This window comes from Vigna unguiculata, chromosome 6 (assembly GCF_037176805.1).
Source record: "Vigna unguiculata cultivar grain cowpea cultivar isolate G323 ecotype 2 chromosome 6, ASM3717680v1, whole genome shotgun sequence".
Classification (NCBI taxonomy): Eukaryota; Viridiplantae; Streptophyta; class Magnoliopsida; order Fabales; family Fabaceae; genus Vigna; species Vigna unguiculata.
Window position 1 is genome coordinate 43,798,377 of NC_140797.1, and position 15,231 is coordinate 43,813,607.

At 31.5% G+C, this 15,231-nt stretch overlaps 3 protein-coding genes and 2 non-coding genes across 5 annotated transcripts; all 5 read left to right on the forward strand.

Moving 5' to 3' along the window:
• The first annotated feature begins 595 nt into the window (after positions 1–595).
• On the forward strand, positions 596–1,646 carry LOC114187361 (HSP20-like chaperones superfamily protein). The gene is made up of 2 exons (XM_028075599.1): positions 596–805; positions 1,162–1,646. The coding sequence occupies exons 1-2, from the start codon at positions 664–666 to the stop codon at positions 1,425–1,427; spliced, it is 408 nt and encodes a 135-aa protein (XP_027931400.1). The 5' UTR covers positions 596–663; the 3' UTR covers positions 1,428–1,646.
• Positions 1,647–4,120: 2,474 nt separating this feature from the next.
• On the forward strand, positions 4,121–6,991 carry DER2.1 (DERLIN-2.1). The gene is made up of 6 exons (XM_028074947.2): positions 4,121–4,404; positions 4,760–4,859; positions 5,931–6,145; positions 6,223–6,306; positions 6,440–6,493; positions 6,590–6,991. Exons 1-6 carry the CDS (start codon positions 4,306–4,308, stop codon positions 6,770–6,772), a joined length of 735 nt encoding a protein of 244 aa, XP_027930748.1. The 5' UTR covers positions 4,121–4,305; the 3' UTR covers positions 6,773–6,991.
• Positions 6,992–10,428: 3,437 nt separating this feature from the next.
• TRNAW-CCA (transfer RNA tryptophan (anticodon CCA)) lies at positions 10,429–10,500 on the forward strand. Its single transcript has one exon. It is a non-coding gene; the product is annotated as a tRNA-Trp (tRNA).
• Positions 10,501–11,237: 737 nt separating this feature from the next.
• On the forward strand, positions 11,238–11,309 carry TRNAW-CCA (transfer RNA tryptophan (anticodon CCA)). The gene has a single exon. It is a non-coding gene; the product is annotated as a tRNA-Trp (tRNA).
• Positions 11,310–12,155: 846 nt separating this feature from the next.
• Positions 12,156–13,711, forward strand: PPR336 (pentatricopeptide repeat 336). Its single transcript, XM_028076761.2, has one exon. The coding sequence runs from the start codon at positions 12,278–12,280 to the stop codon at positions 13,442–13,444; it is 1,167 nt and encodes a 388-aa protein (XP_027932562.1). The 5' UTR covers positions 12,156–12,277; the 3' UTR covers positions 13,445–13,711.
• The last annotated feature ends 1,520 nt before the right edge of the window (positions 13,712–15,231 follow it).

A 15,231-nucleotide genomic window follows, 5' to 3' on the forward strand; every position in this document is an offset into this window, starting at 1 on the left:
TTTCATTTTTGCTTCGCTGCTAACATTAAAATTTTTGGAGAAAATAAAAAACTAATTATATCTTGTATATTGTATTATGTCAATTATTTTAAAATTTTTAATTTTTCCCGTCCCCTCCTTTCCTTTTTTTTCTTTTCAAACATATACTAATATTTGTAAGTGTAAACACGAGTGGTCAATTACTCGTATTTTCTATTACTCTCCTTTTGATAAAGAAGGGAGTTACATTTTTCCTTCTTTCCTCTCTTCTGTTGAAACTCAGTAAAATTTTGTTCTGTTGAAGCATTTTTTTGGATAAATAGTTAAACGAAATACAAGAAAAAATATGAAACATTATAAATGCAATAAAAAAAAGTTAAAGAAAAAAAGGTATAAAATAATTGAAAAAATTGAGCTGTGCAAAAATAACATGGATAAGATTATAAGGGGACTAAAAGTTATGCAAGAGATGGAGAAGAAAGAAAAGAATGAGATCCAAGTATCCCACTGTTTAGCAGCCAAAAATGGAAGGCAGTGATGAGACAGACTCTGATGAGTTGCATTCATCATCCCAACTTGCCCACTTGTGTGTAAAAATAAACCAACCAACCACTATATATTCTTTTTTACCAACACCACAAAAGCCAAATCAACTACGAAACGAAAACTCTAAATTCCATCACAATGGAGTTCCCAACATCTCACTCCCTTCCCTGGCAATACTGCATCCCTTCTCACCTTCTCTTTCCCTACACTTTCACCCCTCAAAACTATGTCCACTGGACAGAAACCCCTGAATCTCACGTTTTCTCAGCTGACATCCCTGGTATGCACCTTAATTACCCATGTGGCAAAACAATACTAAATAAAGTCCTTTCCTTAATAGTGTCTTTCGTTTTCTTTCTTTCCAATTATTGTAAAGGGCTTTTAGATTACTGAATATAAACAAAACAAATTTATTTAACTTTCCAAAAGGATTTCTATCAGAGGAAATGCACACCGACCAAGCACAAATTCTGACAAAAACTCTAGTATCAGAATTTGTGTATGTTGCCTTTGATAATTTCTGAGCCACACCAACAGTGATTTGTAATAGGTTATAGGTGAAAATTGTGGCTTTTGTCATAATTTGCAAGATATTTGAACTGGGTTTGTTTATTTGATGTTTTGTTGTTGTGGTAGGTGTGAGGAAAGAGGAGCTGAGAGTGGAGGTTGAGGATTCAAGATACCTCATAATCAGAACTGAAGCAGTGGATGAATCCACAGAACCTGCAAGGAAGTTTGAGAGGAAGTTTAGGTTGCCTGGGAGGGTTGATCTGGATGGCATCTCTGCTGGGTATGAAGATGGAGTTTTGACTGTTACAGTTCCAAGATCAATTAGAAGAGGTTTCTACATTGACCCTGCTGATGTGTCTGAGAATTTGGAAGTTCTAGCCAGAGCAGCTTGAATGAATGAATGAATGAAGGGTCCTTGTTCTAATTAGGAGCTATACTGTTTACTGCATGTGATTGATTTCTTCTTGATGAAACATTGGTTATGTTGGCTTTCCATGATTTAGGCCATGTTCTTCTTATCTTAGTCACTATTGTGTACAAAATTGGTGGTGAGTTATGATCCATTTGTACTCTGTTGTTTTCAAATGTGACATCCAAGATTTCAGGTCGCAGATATTTAGCTAACTTTTACCTAACTTAGAGAAAAATTTAGATGACACTAAATGGTACTCAAAAGTGTTTGGGTTGTTGATTAATAAAAAGTGAATAACAGAAAAAATCTTGCCACCAATAAAAACAGGATCAAGTGGATGCAGATATTTTTGGGTACTCCTAATCGATATTTTATCTTTATCAAGTTGTATTGTAAGGAATCTATGAATGGAATATTTTCCTGTCCCACTCCCACTGGGAAAAGAATCACATCCACGTGATCAGACCGAGCATCAAATCAAATGAATCAGGAAAACCTTAACAACTCCTTTATAACTTCAGAGATTTCAACCCTAGTCATTTTAAAGAACCTGAATGTGCTTAGGTGCATGGTCTATACTTATAAAAAGGGTGGAAATTTAGAAGAGAAGCTTGAAGAATAACTTACCTAAGACAAGGCTCTATTTAGATTCTATACACACCTGTGAAGTTTGGAGGTTAAAGGGGATTCAAAGCAAAAAAAAAGAGGAATGATTAAAGAAGAAATATATAAGAACAAGAAAAACAAGACATTTGTTTTCTTTGAAAGAAAAAAACCACGAAGGATTTATAGTTGCATCCTGTTAAAAACTAAGTTCACCCTGTCCATTTGCTTTCGGCTTTCTTACCGTTTTAAGTCCAACTTAATTAACTCACATATTTTATTATAACCACTCATACTTTCTATTCTCACCCCCATATAGCGTATTATTTTTACTTTGTCAACTTAAACACAAATATTTTACTCTGTTTAAATTTAATATAAAACCACATGCACCACAAACAAACATATTAAATTAACTATTTTTTTGGAACATACATTAAAGTTAATTACCACTAGTTAAATAATTTCACAAACTTATTTTATCACATAAAAACAAGTTTTAATAATTCCTTAAAAAAAATCATCCTTCAAAATTCATTTATAAAGGAAATAAAATATAAGTCTTGCATTTCCTCCCCCAAGCTCTTATGCAACATCACCCGTTACTTACTTAGATTGATTATCTTAATTAGAATAATGTTTTTTCTTCTTATTTATTTGATTCGTTGATCATTGATTAATATGAACTGTTATGACCTAAAAATGAAATAACTTACCTTACATATTACTATAATTTTTGTGATTTATTGTAACAATTCAAACCTAATCAACAAATTCTTCCTATCTTAATTGCAAGATAAAAAATAGATACATTTTCTTTAACACAAATTTTCATATACTCGTGTCAATTTCAATATAGCATGATGGTTTTTTTTTTGTTGTAAATAAACTTTACTAAGGATAACATCTAAAAAATTAAAAAAATAGTATTAAGAAAAACAATGTACCAGTCGATTTAGATGTATGATTCATCACCTAATTCATTTTAAATTATAATCAAATAGTAATTTTCCAATCAATCTTTAAAAATTAAATTATAGTTTTTCAAACACTAAGTGATCATAGATAGAAAAAAAAAATCATATATCTTTATATTATAAAGTGTTTGACATCTCACTTTAGTTTTTTCGAATAGCTTAAACAAATCATGCTTGAAGTAAATTGGAATTAATAATTTCACAAAATGTTTATGTAATTTGAGAATTTGATATTTTTTTAACTAGATTTTTATAATGAATATTTTATTCAAGTGACACGATAATCTCGGTGTTTATCTCTAAAGCTTTCTAAAGTGACATGTTTCCATATTCTTAGTCTCTGTCTTTTGTTTTTCACTTTTATACTGGTGTTTCATGTGATTCATAGCTTTGAATCAAACATGTTCATATTTGATCTTCATGATTATTGATTTTAAAATTTTAAATCCGTGTCGATTTAACTTGCATTTGACTCGAAAAAGAAAAAGAAATAATTAAAATAAATTAACCTTCATAAAACATTTATAAAGTAACTTCATTTTATATAGTTGTGAACTTGTGGACCAAATTATATAAATTTTAAAAAATTGAACAAAATGAATAGTTTTTTTATTTTTTTTACATAACAAAATTAAATATCTAATTAAAAAAATATTTACATAAAATATTATAAGTAAAAAAAAATTAAATATATTTATTATTTATTACAAACAAACAAGAAACCATACTATAAAAAAATTAAAATATATTATAAAAAAATATATATATTTATATTTATAAATACATTATGGTAAATACAAATATTTAATTATATTTTATCTATATGAACAATTTTAGATAAAAATGAAGAGAGAACCAACTTACAAAGAATTGCAAATGAACTTATAATCCCTCTTTATTGTTATTCCTAATTTTTTAGTTGAGTTAGTAAAATATTAAAAAAATTGCATTTTATTATAATTAATTAAGTGCACAACCTATTTATATTTTTTTTTCCTAAAATTAATCTACGACCAAAACCAGGCAAACTAAGAAGAGTAACGTGATTGGTTCGTCAACCCCACGCGCTTCTTGATTCGTGCTGTCTTTGTCATTCCTCGTGTCCTCATCTCCTTCTTCTTCATCTTCTCTTCAAATCGCTTCTTCTTTTGTCTGTTATCTTCTTCTGTCACATTGAAAATCATCACACCGTTTCTTGGTTTCTCATTTTCCCCATCACAGTTAAATCTTTTGATCCTTTATCCAGTTCTTTGTAACCAGAGATTAGGGAACCCAACAATGGCTCAAGCGGTTGAAGAATGGTACAAGCAGATGCCCGTTATCACGCGCTCATATCTCACAGCTGCAGTTGTCACCACCATCGGATGCTCCCTTGATGTAAAACATCTCTCTTCGCACTCTCACACTTTTAGGGTTTCCAATTCCTTTTCTGCTTATCAATTTGGCACATCTAATTTGGGCTTTCCGTTACCAATCTCTTGTATTTCGTTTGTTTGTTCGTTTTGAAAATGAGATCGTTAATGTGGTAATCGGGATGTTTATTGTTGGTTTCAAGAAGTGCTTAAAGAAGCTGTGGTTGGATTGAGTTTGTGCTAGCTCGGTCTGATGAAACGTTTGTGTGATTTCTATAATTTGTTTGCCTGGTTGGATTGACTTCGTTTTGATTTCTCTGATTTGAGAACTCCATGTGACTAATTCTTTGTTGACTGATTCTGTTTTTGTGGTCTTGCAGATAATTTCTCCTTATCATTTGTACTTGAATCCTCGATTGGTGGTGAAGCAGTACCAGTTTTGGCGTCTGGTTACGAATTTCTTGTACTTTCGTAAAATGGGTAAAGTTTCTGCTGTTTACTGTTTAATGAATTAATATTCTTTGAGATTGGTTGTGGTGAATGCTTTGATTTTTAGCTTTCAGTTTTAAATGGAAAAGGTCTCAATTTTTTATTTCAACGTGTTTGGGACACTGATTTTCGTTTCAATTTGTTTTCGTGTTTGTGCATACATAGATTTTTTTTTTATCTCACTTGAGAGTAACTAATTTTATTCTTAGTGATAGAAGATCGTATAGTAAAATCTCCCTCTCTTAGGCAGTTAGAGATGTATGCGATAATATGATAATGAATGTTAGCGCTCCTGATTAATTTTCTAAATGGGAGTGTACATATTTTGAAGCATCATGAATCCAATCCTCACATGATGAAAATTACTATAGGAGAGCAATTACATTAAGTGAACTGCAACTGTTTTTAGAAGAACACTAGTGAAGAAAGGCTACAGCTGTAGGTGGGATATACCTACATTTTGGAAAAGGGGTCAATCCAATTGACCCTGACGAAATGATAAGGAGAATGACTATGAACATGATAGTTCCCAGAAATAAACTACTTGATTAAAGATATGAGCTTTTGTGGGCTTATCATAAGCAATGAAGCTGTTTTATGATATTTATTTTTGTTTATTGGAGAGTATATCGTGGTCCTTGTTCCGTATACACACATGGTCATAGTTCTTGACTTTACTGAACCCCTTGTGAAATTGGAAACTAAATCTAGTATTTCTGATTGTGGTGCTTTTGTAGTGTTATGCAAGGGAGACTGAAGCTTGTATTGATGGTTTGATGTGTATAAGTTAGTAAACTCTTGTATCAAATGGGTGTCTATTGTATAAAACGGTTGCCTCATCCGCACATCCCCTATTTTCTTTTACTTTTTTTGTGTCTGTGGTCTAGGTTATCAAATGCTAGATTATTGGATGCATATTGTATTCACATCTTCAGCACATTTAGTTCTTGACATTCTCTGTCCTGCATATTGTTGTTTGTATCATCATCGTCTGAAATTTAATTTGAAAATTGTGCATCTTACATCTAAATTTGACATGGTATTTTCTTATTAAATGCGCAGATTTGGATTTTCTGTTTCATATGTTTTTTCTTGCACGTTACTGCAAGCTTCTTGAGGAGAACTCTTTCAGAGGGAGAACTGCCGATTTCTTTTACATGCTTTTATTCGGTGCCACCGTATTGACCGGAATTGTTCTTCTTGGGGGGATGATACCGTACTTGTCAGAGTCGTTCGCAAAAATAATATTCCTTAGCAACTCATTGACGTTTATGATGGTAAGTCGCATTTCTATATATTTATTGTTCACTCCTGGTGTTCAAATCGGTCTCAAATAATCTTTTTTTTTTTTCAGGTTTACGTGTGGAGCAAACAGAATCCCTTTATTCATATGAGCTTCCTGGGCCTGTTTACTTTCACTGCTGCCTACCTTCCATGGGTGCGTAAGCTGTATATGATACGATAACAATGAACCGGTTTATATTTAAAAGAATTTATCTTTGGTTTTGATATTCTGCTCAAGTTCAAACCTATAATCAAGGCAACCTAACCTTGAAGTTAAATGCTTGTAGGTTCTCTTGGGTTTCTCTGTACTCGTTGGGGCCAGTGCTTGGGTGGATCTACTGGTATGCCTCTGATATATTAGTATTGATACTTGATTCCTAAGCAATACATTTTGTGAACAACAGGTTGCTAATGTGAATCTTGACTGCAATGTTCAGGGAATGATTGCTGGCCATGCATATTATTTTCTTGAAGATGTTTATCCTCGGATGACAGGTCGTAGGCCACTAAAAACACCATCATTCATCAAAGCACTGTTTGCAGATGACCCAGTTGTTGTGGCACGGCCTGCCAATGTCAGATTTGCCCCCCCACCAGCTGATGAACTTCACCAAGATTGAACCAAATGGGTAGAGGATTAGCAACGGAACAGCGAAGCGGTTGACCGTGTAATATATTGATTTAAAACATCCTTTTTCGCCTGCATTTGTTAATTATTAGGATTTAAGGGGCAATATGTCGAATGTCAGAGTTTTAACTGAATGAGTTCCTCTTTTTTCACTGTAGTTTATCAGACACCACCCTGTAGATATGATATTAATATCCTCTTTTTATTTTTATATTTTTCACCCTGCACTCACAAGTTTTCTTAAAACTAATTAATTCTTCAAATTTGGTTTTTCCATCTATAGAACACTTTTAAAATCTCATCTTTTAAATCTAGTTATCTGGGAGTTTATGATGAATTTGAAATATAAATACTTTAGTGGTCAAAAATTAGTGAAAAAATGATTCATTTTGAAGTATCTAAAGGTACTATCTAAACAATTTTCAAGATAAAAAACAGTACATTTCAAAATCAGAGAAAAGAAAAACATAGATGTCAAAATTATTTTTTAATTAAATTAAGAACATATTTCATCATGAATTTTAATAAATTACCATCAATTTCTACCTAAAACCATATTGGAAGTGTATATGTTGAGAAAAACACCAGTCCTAGTGGATCTATTAGTGAACGAAATAAAGACCTAATATAAGTGGCTATTCTATGTCAATGGAAGACCTATGTTGACCTAGTAAATAGTATTTTAGTTACTTGTAAGAATTATTTTAATAAATTACCATTAATTTCTACCTAAAACAATATTGGAAGTGTATGTGTTGAGAAAAGCATCGGTCCTAGTAGAAATATTAATGAACGAAATAAATACCTAAAATAAGTCGTTATTCTATGTCAATGCGAAGACTTATGTTGACTTAGTAAATAGTATTTTAGTTAATGTTTAAGAACTATTTCTTCATCTACTCTCTACCCACAGAAAAAAAAAAAAAAAAACTAGAGTTATTAGCAGAATTCAACTCAACCGGCGAAGCTGACTGCTTGTACTGCTTGTACTTCAAAATGTAACCACTGAAACTATATAAATGTGCATGATTTTGTTTAATTGATTCATTAAAGAGTAATTGTTATTAGTTAAAATTTTATATTAAAAAGATATTATATATATACGATAATAGTGTTTATTATTATTATATTCTGAGGGTGTGTGTGTGTGTTTTTTTTTTTTTTTTTATAAAGATTGATTCGAGGGTAAGGATTTGGATAGATTTGAGTAGGGATGACAATGAGGCAGGTACGGGTTTCGTTATCCTATATCCATTTTCGTAAAAAAAATTCATCCTCGGTCCCATACCCAAATCCAACGGGTATTAAAGTTTTATCCCATCCTCATGTCCACCGGGTAACGAGTATAATCTCGTACTCATACCCGTACTCGTTTCCTTATTATTTCAATATAAATTTTAATTAATTGTTATAAAATAATAAAAAATTACGGTAAAGAAAACATAACATTATCAAATATTCAATATTAGGAGGATGGTTGTTTCTTCAATATCAACTACTTTGAAATAAATTATAATTGTTTACATTCTATATTAGAATACCAAATAAAATAAAATTTCATGAGAGCTAAAACATTTATTAAATTTGCAAACTGCAAACATTAATGAAACCTAGTTGATAAAATTTAAAAATATTTTTTTAAAAAATTAAAGGAAAACAAATATTCAAATTAAAATATATTTTAAATATTTATTTACTTCAATTTTTTAAATTCTAATGAATCTATTTTTTTATATACTAATAAAAATGATAATACATCACTTAATCAAAATGACGCAAATAACGAATAATAAACATAATAATAAAATTTTAACATGGATATTGTATGTTTTAAACTCCAATATATCTTGGATGGTGATAAAAAAATATTCATGGCAATTACATTAAATTTTGATATTGTAGTAAATAAAAGTTATTTATACAATTATAGTGAAAAAATTACAACATGATTGATATAATGAGTTAGAAAATAAAAAATAATTAGATAAAATATACTGAAATAGTATTTTACATGATGAAAATAAAAAAAAAATTAACAAATGTATGTCTTAGAAACAATTTGAGAAACTATTGAAAGAAATCGCATAAAGGAAAACGAATGTATAATTAAGGGTATGATAAAATGAAAAATACCTTAGACATCTAAGAACACTTTTCAAATATCAACATATATACTCAATGATCGAGAAATAATTGTTTTAGCGAAACTAAAGAGTTTTTCAAATGAAACAAAAATTAATAAAAATAAGTAAATAATTTTTTTATATTACGTAGTAAATGAAAGGTTTATGCTATTAAACACTTAAATTGAGGGTATTAAACATACTAATGTGAAAGGAAAATATACAATAAATAAAAATATTAAAAAATAATAGAAATATTCAAATATGACACATAAATATTTTTTAATTGACATACATCATTTTAGCATAATTACATAAATGTTATAATAAGATGAAAAATCTATTGGAGATTCAAATGAGTTTCATGACAAACAAAATAATTAAAAGAAATAAAAAATTGAATATATATATATATATATGGTTACTTAGTTAATTGTGAATATTTTAATGATTTAAATAATGACGGAGATATAGCGGGGATGAGTATTATGACGGTATATGTACATCCCCATAACCATCCCCATACTCACTTGAAAAAGTCGGGGATTTCCCATACCCATACCCATACCCAGTCAATGCGGGATTCTCCGTCAAAACGGAGACAGGTTCGGACAATACGCACGGAGACGAGTTTAGTTGCCATCTCTAGATTTGAGTGTATTTGAGAATAACGTTTATCTTTTTTCTTTGAAGGGAATTGAAAGTGATGGAGGAATTAATTTGAGAGTCAAATTTGAGATAAATTTGATTGATGTAACTAATTTAAAATAAAATTAGTAGATGAAAAAGTAAGAATATTAAATTGTTCTTAATGTTAAAAGTAATATAAAATGATATTTATATAAATTATAATTATTTGAATTTTTTTTGTGATGAATACAATGTTCAAAATAATTGTTAATTGAAATGAATAAAAAATATAATATATTTGATATAAAAAATTAAATATTTTAATTTTCAATAATTAAAGAATATAATATATTTTCAATATTTTCATCACTTCCTGCAACACAAATAACACAAAAACGTTGTTTGTTTTCAAGTTTTGAAGAATATTGGAATAGATTCCAAGTAAAATGGAACCGGTTAAAAATAAAAAGCAGGTCATGGAATCGGATCCAAAAATCCCATAACTAGCTCCATTTAATTGTTGAACCACACAGATCATCTGCAATGCTGGACATGTTATTTCAGTGAAATAAACCAAGGGTATTTCAGTAAAATCACTTAAATCACTCTTAAATTTTTTATTTATCTAAAATCAATAATCTCCTCAATTTCGCATTTCTTTTCTTTGTATAATCTTTCATTCCTTACAAAAAGAACACAACAAATCTTACAAATCACTCCTTACTATTCTCTTTGAATAGTAATTCCATGAAAAAAACACAACCTAAATTTCACAGGTCTAATTAATAAATTTTACATATTTCTTTCACGGTTTAACTATTAAATATAAATATGAAGTTGTGTAGAATTGTGTATAAAGAACTTTATAAATATGTGTACGACAGCACCAGAGGTTGGATCTGTGGCGCAATGGTAGCGCGTCTGACTCCAGATCAGAAGGTTGCGTGTTCGATTCACGTCAGGTTCATCAGTTATTTTATATAGTACAATCTATGAATGACTTTTTTGGACTAAAACAAAATACGAATATATGAAAAAAAAAATGTATGTAGGAATATTCAAGTGTTACACCAAGATTCATTGATATTTATTGAATATTTTAAATATATATACTCTGATTGTTATTTGTTGACAAAGTTATTTAAAATTAAATAAGTCATATTTAACAATAATACAATTTACCAATTTTTTATGTTATTCAATCTGATAATTAAAAAAAATCCTTCTCTTTATAAAAAAATAGAATGTCTATGTGAACATTTTCCATTACCAAAATTAAATAATGTTTAACTTGAATTATATGCAGACTAAAACATGTTAATCTCTTAGTGAAAAGAACAAATGATCAATTAATCATCAAGTATCAGTCTAACATACAATTTTTTCAAGAAATATATTCACCTTATAAAACAATCCGAAAAATTATACTTTTATTTTATTCATTATTATGACACTATATATGACACTATATATATATATATATCTTCACGAGCCATTATTATGACACTATATATATATATTGAGTTTATTAACAGTGTTTTGTCTTGTAGAATGTTTATTGGGTTTAACATATTCATAACCCAAGGATAAATAGGTTTTGTGCGACTGTTCACAATTCACACCCTAAACCCTGCCTAGCGCACTCTACTATCTTCTACTACACATTTATTAATATATAAAATGTATATGAAGATATCATCAGTTGGATCTGTGGCGCAATGGTAGCGCGTCTGACTCCAGATCAGAAGGTTGCGTGTTCGATTCACGTCAGGTTCATGTTTTTAATAAAATTATACCAATTCCACAAGAAGCTTTTTTGATCTCGCTTATGAATAAACAGTATTTTCTTTTTGGAGTAAAAAAAACTATGAAAATATGAAAAAGATTTGTATGTAGGAATGACAGAAAGAAAAAACTTATTTATCGTAAATATTGAAGTGTTACACCAAGATTCGTTGATAATTATTTAACTTTTTAAATATATGGACTCTAGTTGTTATTCGTTCAAAAAATTAATAAATATTAAATAAGTCATGTTTAACAATAATACAATTTTACTATTTTTTTATGTTATTCAATCTGATGATTAAAAAAAAAACCTTCTCTTTATGAGAAAAATGAAAAATCTACCTGAAGTTTTTCTATTACCAAAATTAAGTAATGTTTACATTTGAATTATATACAAACTTAAACATTTTAATCTCTTAAAAAAAGAGAGAACAAAATGGTCAATTAATCATCGGTTATCTTACTAATATACAATTTTTTTTCAAGAAATCACATATTCACCCAATAAAACAATGCAAAAGTTATACTTTTATTTATTTATTTTAGCTCATAATAATATCATATCTTCACTAGCCAGTATTATGACATTATATATATCGAGTTTATTAACAGTGTTAGAGAATCATGTTATAGCATATTAACATATTCATAACCCAAGGATAATTAGGCTTATAAAGTTAGCAATACAAATTAAAATAACAAAAACCGCGAAAATCAAACAAAAATTGAAATAGTAGTAACTCAAACAAAATCAAGACTTAAAAGTTTAATTAAGCTTTAAAGAAAATGCATCCATGAAAATGAAAAAGTAAAAACGCATCGTTTTGTGCGACTGTTCACAATTCACACCCTAAACCCTGCGTAGCACACTCTCTTGTCTTCTGTTCATTCTGTCTTCCCCTTCGCTAAACCTCCGTCCACCATTACTCCTCCGCCGTAAAACCCTAATCCTAGCCATGTCAGTCCTCTCCCGCCTCCGCCACTTCTCCACTTCCATCCTCTCCTCCAACTCCTCCACGCCCCTCACCTCCAAGCAGAAGACCCGCTCCGCCCTCCGCCTCCTCAAATCCGAGACCAACCCCGAGCGCATCCTCGAAATCTGCCGCGCCGCCTCCCTCACCCCGGACTCCCACCTAGACCGTCGCGCCTTCTCCCTCGCCGTCTCCAAGCTTGCCGCCGCGAACCACTTTGATGGCATCCGCCTCTTCCTCGACGATCTCAAATCCCGCCCCGACCTCCGCAACGAAAAGTTCCTCTCTCACGCCATCGTCCTCTACGGCCAGGCCAAAATGCTCGACCACGCCCTCCGTACCTTCACTGACGATCTCTCTGCTCCTCGTTCCGTCAAATCCCTCAATTCCCTCCTCTTCGCCTCCCTCCTGGCGAAGAACTACAAAGAGGTATCTCGAATCTACCTCGATTTCCCTAAAACCTATTCAATTCAACCTGACGTAGACACTTATAACACCGTTATCAAGGCCTTCGCTGAATCCGGTTCTTCCACCTCTGTTTACTCTGTTTTGGCTGAGATGGATAGGAATTCCGTTAAACCTAATGTCATCACTTTGAATAACGCGCTTTTTGGTTTCTACCGCGAGGAGAAGTTTGAGGAGGTGGGGAAGGTATTGAAACTGATGGAGGAGAAGTATCGTGTTTTTCCTGCTCTCAGTACTCATAATGTTAGGATTCAGAGTTTGTGTAAGCTGAAGAGATCTTCTGAGGCCAAGGCTTTGCTTGAGGGAATGGTTTGCAATGGGAGGAAGCCGAATTCGGTTACCTATGCTTGTTTGATCCATGGTTTTTGCAGAGAGGGGGACCTCGAGGAGGCAAAGAGGTTGTTTAGGGACATGAAGAGAAGAGGGTACTCCCCTGATGGTGAGTGTTATTTTACGCTTGTGCATTTTCTGTGTCGCGCCGGGGAGTTTGAGGCGGCGTTGGAGGTTGCTAAGGAGTGTATGGGGAAAGGTTGGGTGCCGAATTTTACCACAATGAAGGTTCTTGTAAATGGGCTTGCTGGTGCATCGAAGGTCGATGAGGCCAAAGAGCTTATTAAGCAGATCAAGGAGAAGTTTGCTGAAAATGAAGACAAGTGGGATGAGATTGAATCTGGGTTGTCACAGTGAGGAAGATTGTGGTCTCCTTGGGTTGTATAATTCTTTGATCAATTGGAGGGGAGCATTGAAAATTGAATTATCTATGGGACATCAGAGCTTAGGAAAGTTTTTTTCGCCATTTCCTCTGGCCATTGGCCTTTTGCTTGCTCAAATGAACTCATTGGTGACTGGTAATCTGCCAAGTTAGTTTAACATTTTTGCTGTTGTTGAGCATGCTTAGTTTTCCTGGAGAAATAATAGAATTGGAAATGTTTCTTATTGTTTTATCTCTTGAAATTGCGTTGGCCCTTTTCTTTCTTTCAAAGGAGACTTATACGCTGCATGGGAGCTTTCTAGACCTGTATATTACATTATTACCATTTTTTAGTTTCTTGTTCTACTCGTCCTGCATAGTTGCTGAAGCCAGAAGCTGGTTTTGATACAATAGTTCTATTGATTTAAAATGTTAATGGAATACGAGAATTGACCCGTTGGCATGTTCCATTCTACTGAAATTATGCAGAACCAATAGTAGTTCCTCTCATTGTTTTAATGTTCACTTGTGCGTATTATATTGTATGTCTCTACATTTGAATGCATATTGAGTATTTAATAGAAGTGTTAAACGTTAATTACCACCTTCAACTATCACCCTTGATGTAATGGTCCTTTTCGTCGTTGGAATATAACAATGGGAGGCAATTCAAGCAACGTGCTTCCTTCAAAGGAGTGCTGTATCTGAAAAGTACACGAGGGATGAATTTTTTAAAAAGGCACTTATTTTAGTATGTTTTATTGCTGATTTAAAAGTAACACGCCGAAGGACTCTGGTTAATTAAGATCATATGCAATTTGTTAGACAGTTTATATTTATTACACATTTCCGAGTATTGTAGCCGTGTCCTAAATCGACGGTCAAATGAGAAAATCATTTACCTCTCTATCATCTCCTCGTTTTATTTTATCTTTTTATTTTTTAATCTTTGCGATAGTTTTTCGCCAAACCATTTTTTTTAACCGTTAACGTGGCATTAAAGAAACGAAAATAACCAATTTGCAATGCGGGAGATCTTATGCTTCTATCTATACACGTTTATGTCACATATGCCTCCTATTTGTGCTTTCATTGTTCGGTTTAATAATTGAATGGACAAACTATTATGCGTATTTGTGAATTTAAATTGAATTGAGGTACGTTTAAGGTTTCATGTATCTACACCTCATGATAAATATACACATAGTTGATTTAACTGGAGTTAGCAGAAATGAAGAATAATAGCCGTAACTGTCACTAAAATAATCTTATTTTAATCGCAACAAAATCTCTCTTATAATACCTCAAGTTGAGAGGACTTTCTACAGAAGGATAGGTACCATCCAAATAGAGATACTCAAAAAGGAAACTCAAATAAAATAAAAACGTGTATGTATAATGACACCTCAAACTATGATTATTCAAATAAAATAAAATAAAATAAAAAATTGTATGTATAATGACACCTCAAACTAGGATTATTTTTATGGACAAAAGTATAGAGATACAACCGAGAGCAACTAAAATAAATAAATAAACAAACAAACTATTCCCGTGCTAGGTTTAAGAATAGAATGAATTTGCCTATTCCCGTGCTAGGTTTAAGAATAGAATGAATTTGCCTAAAAAAAAAAAAGAATACAATGTGTTCATCTTATTTCCATCTATCTCAACCTTATTTTCTACGTCACTACATTTTCTAGTCTAGAAGGCCAAGTGTTTTTTTTTTTTTTAATGTGAAAAATGTTGTCTACGTGTTTTTTTTTTTTTAATTCCAATTTCC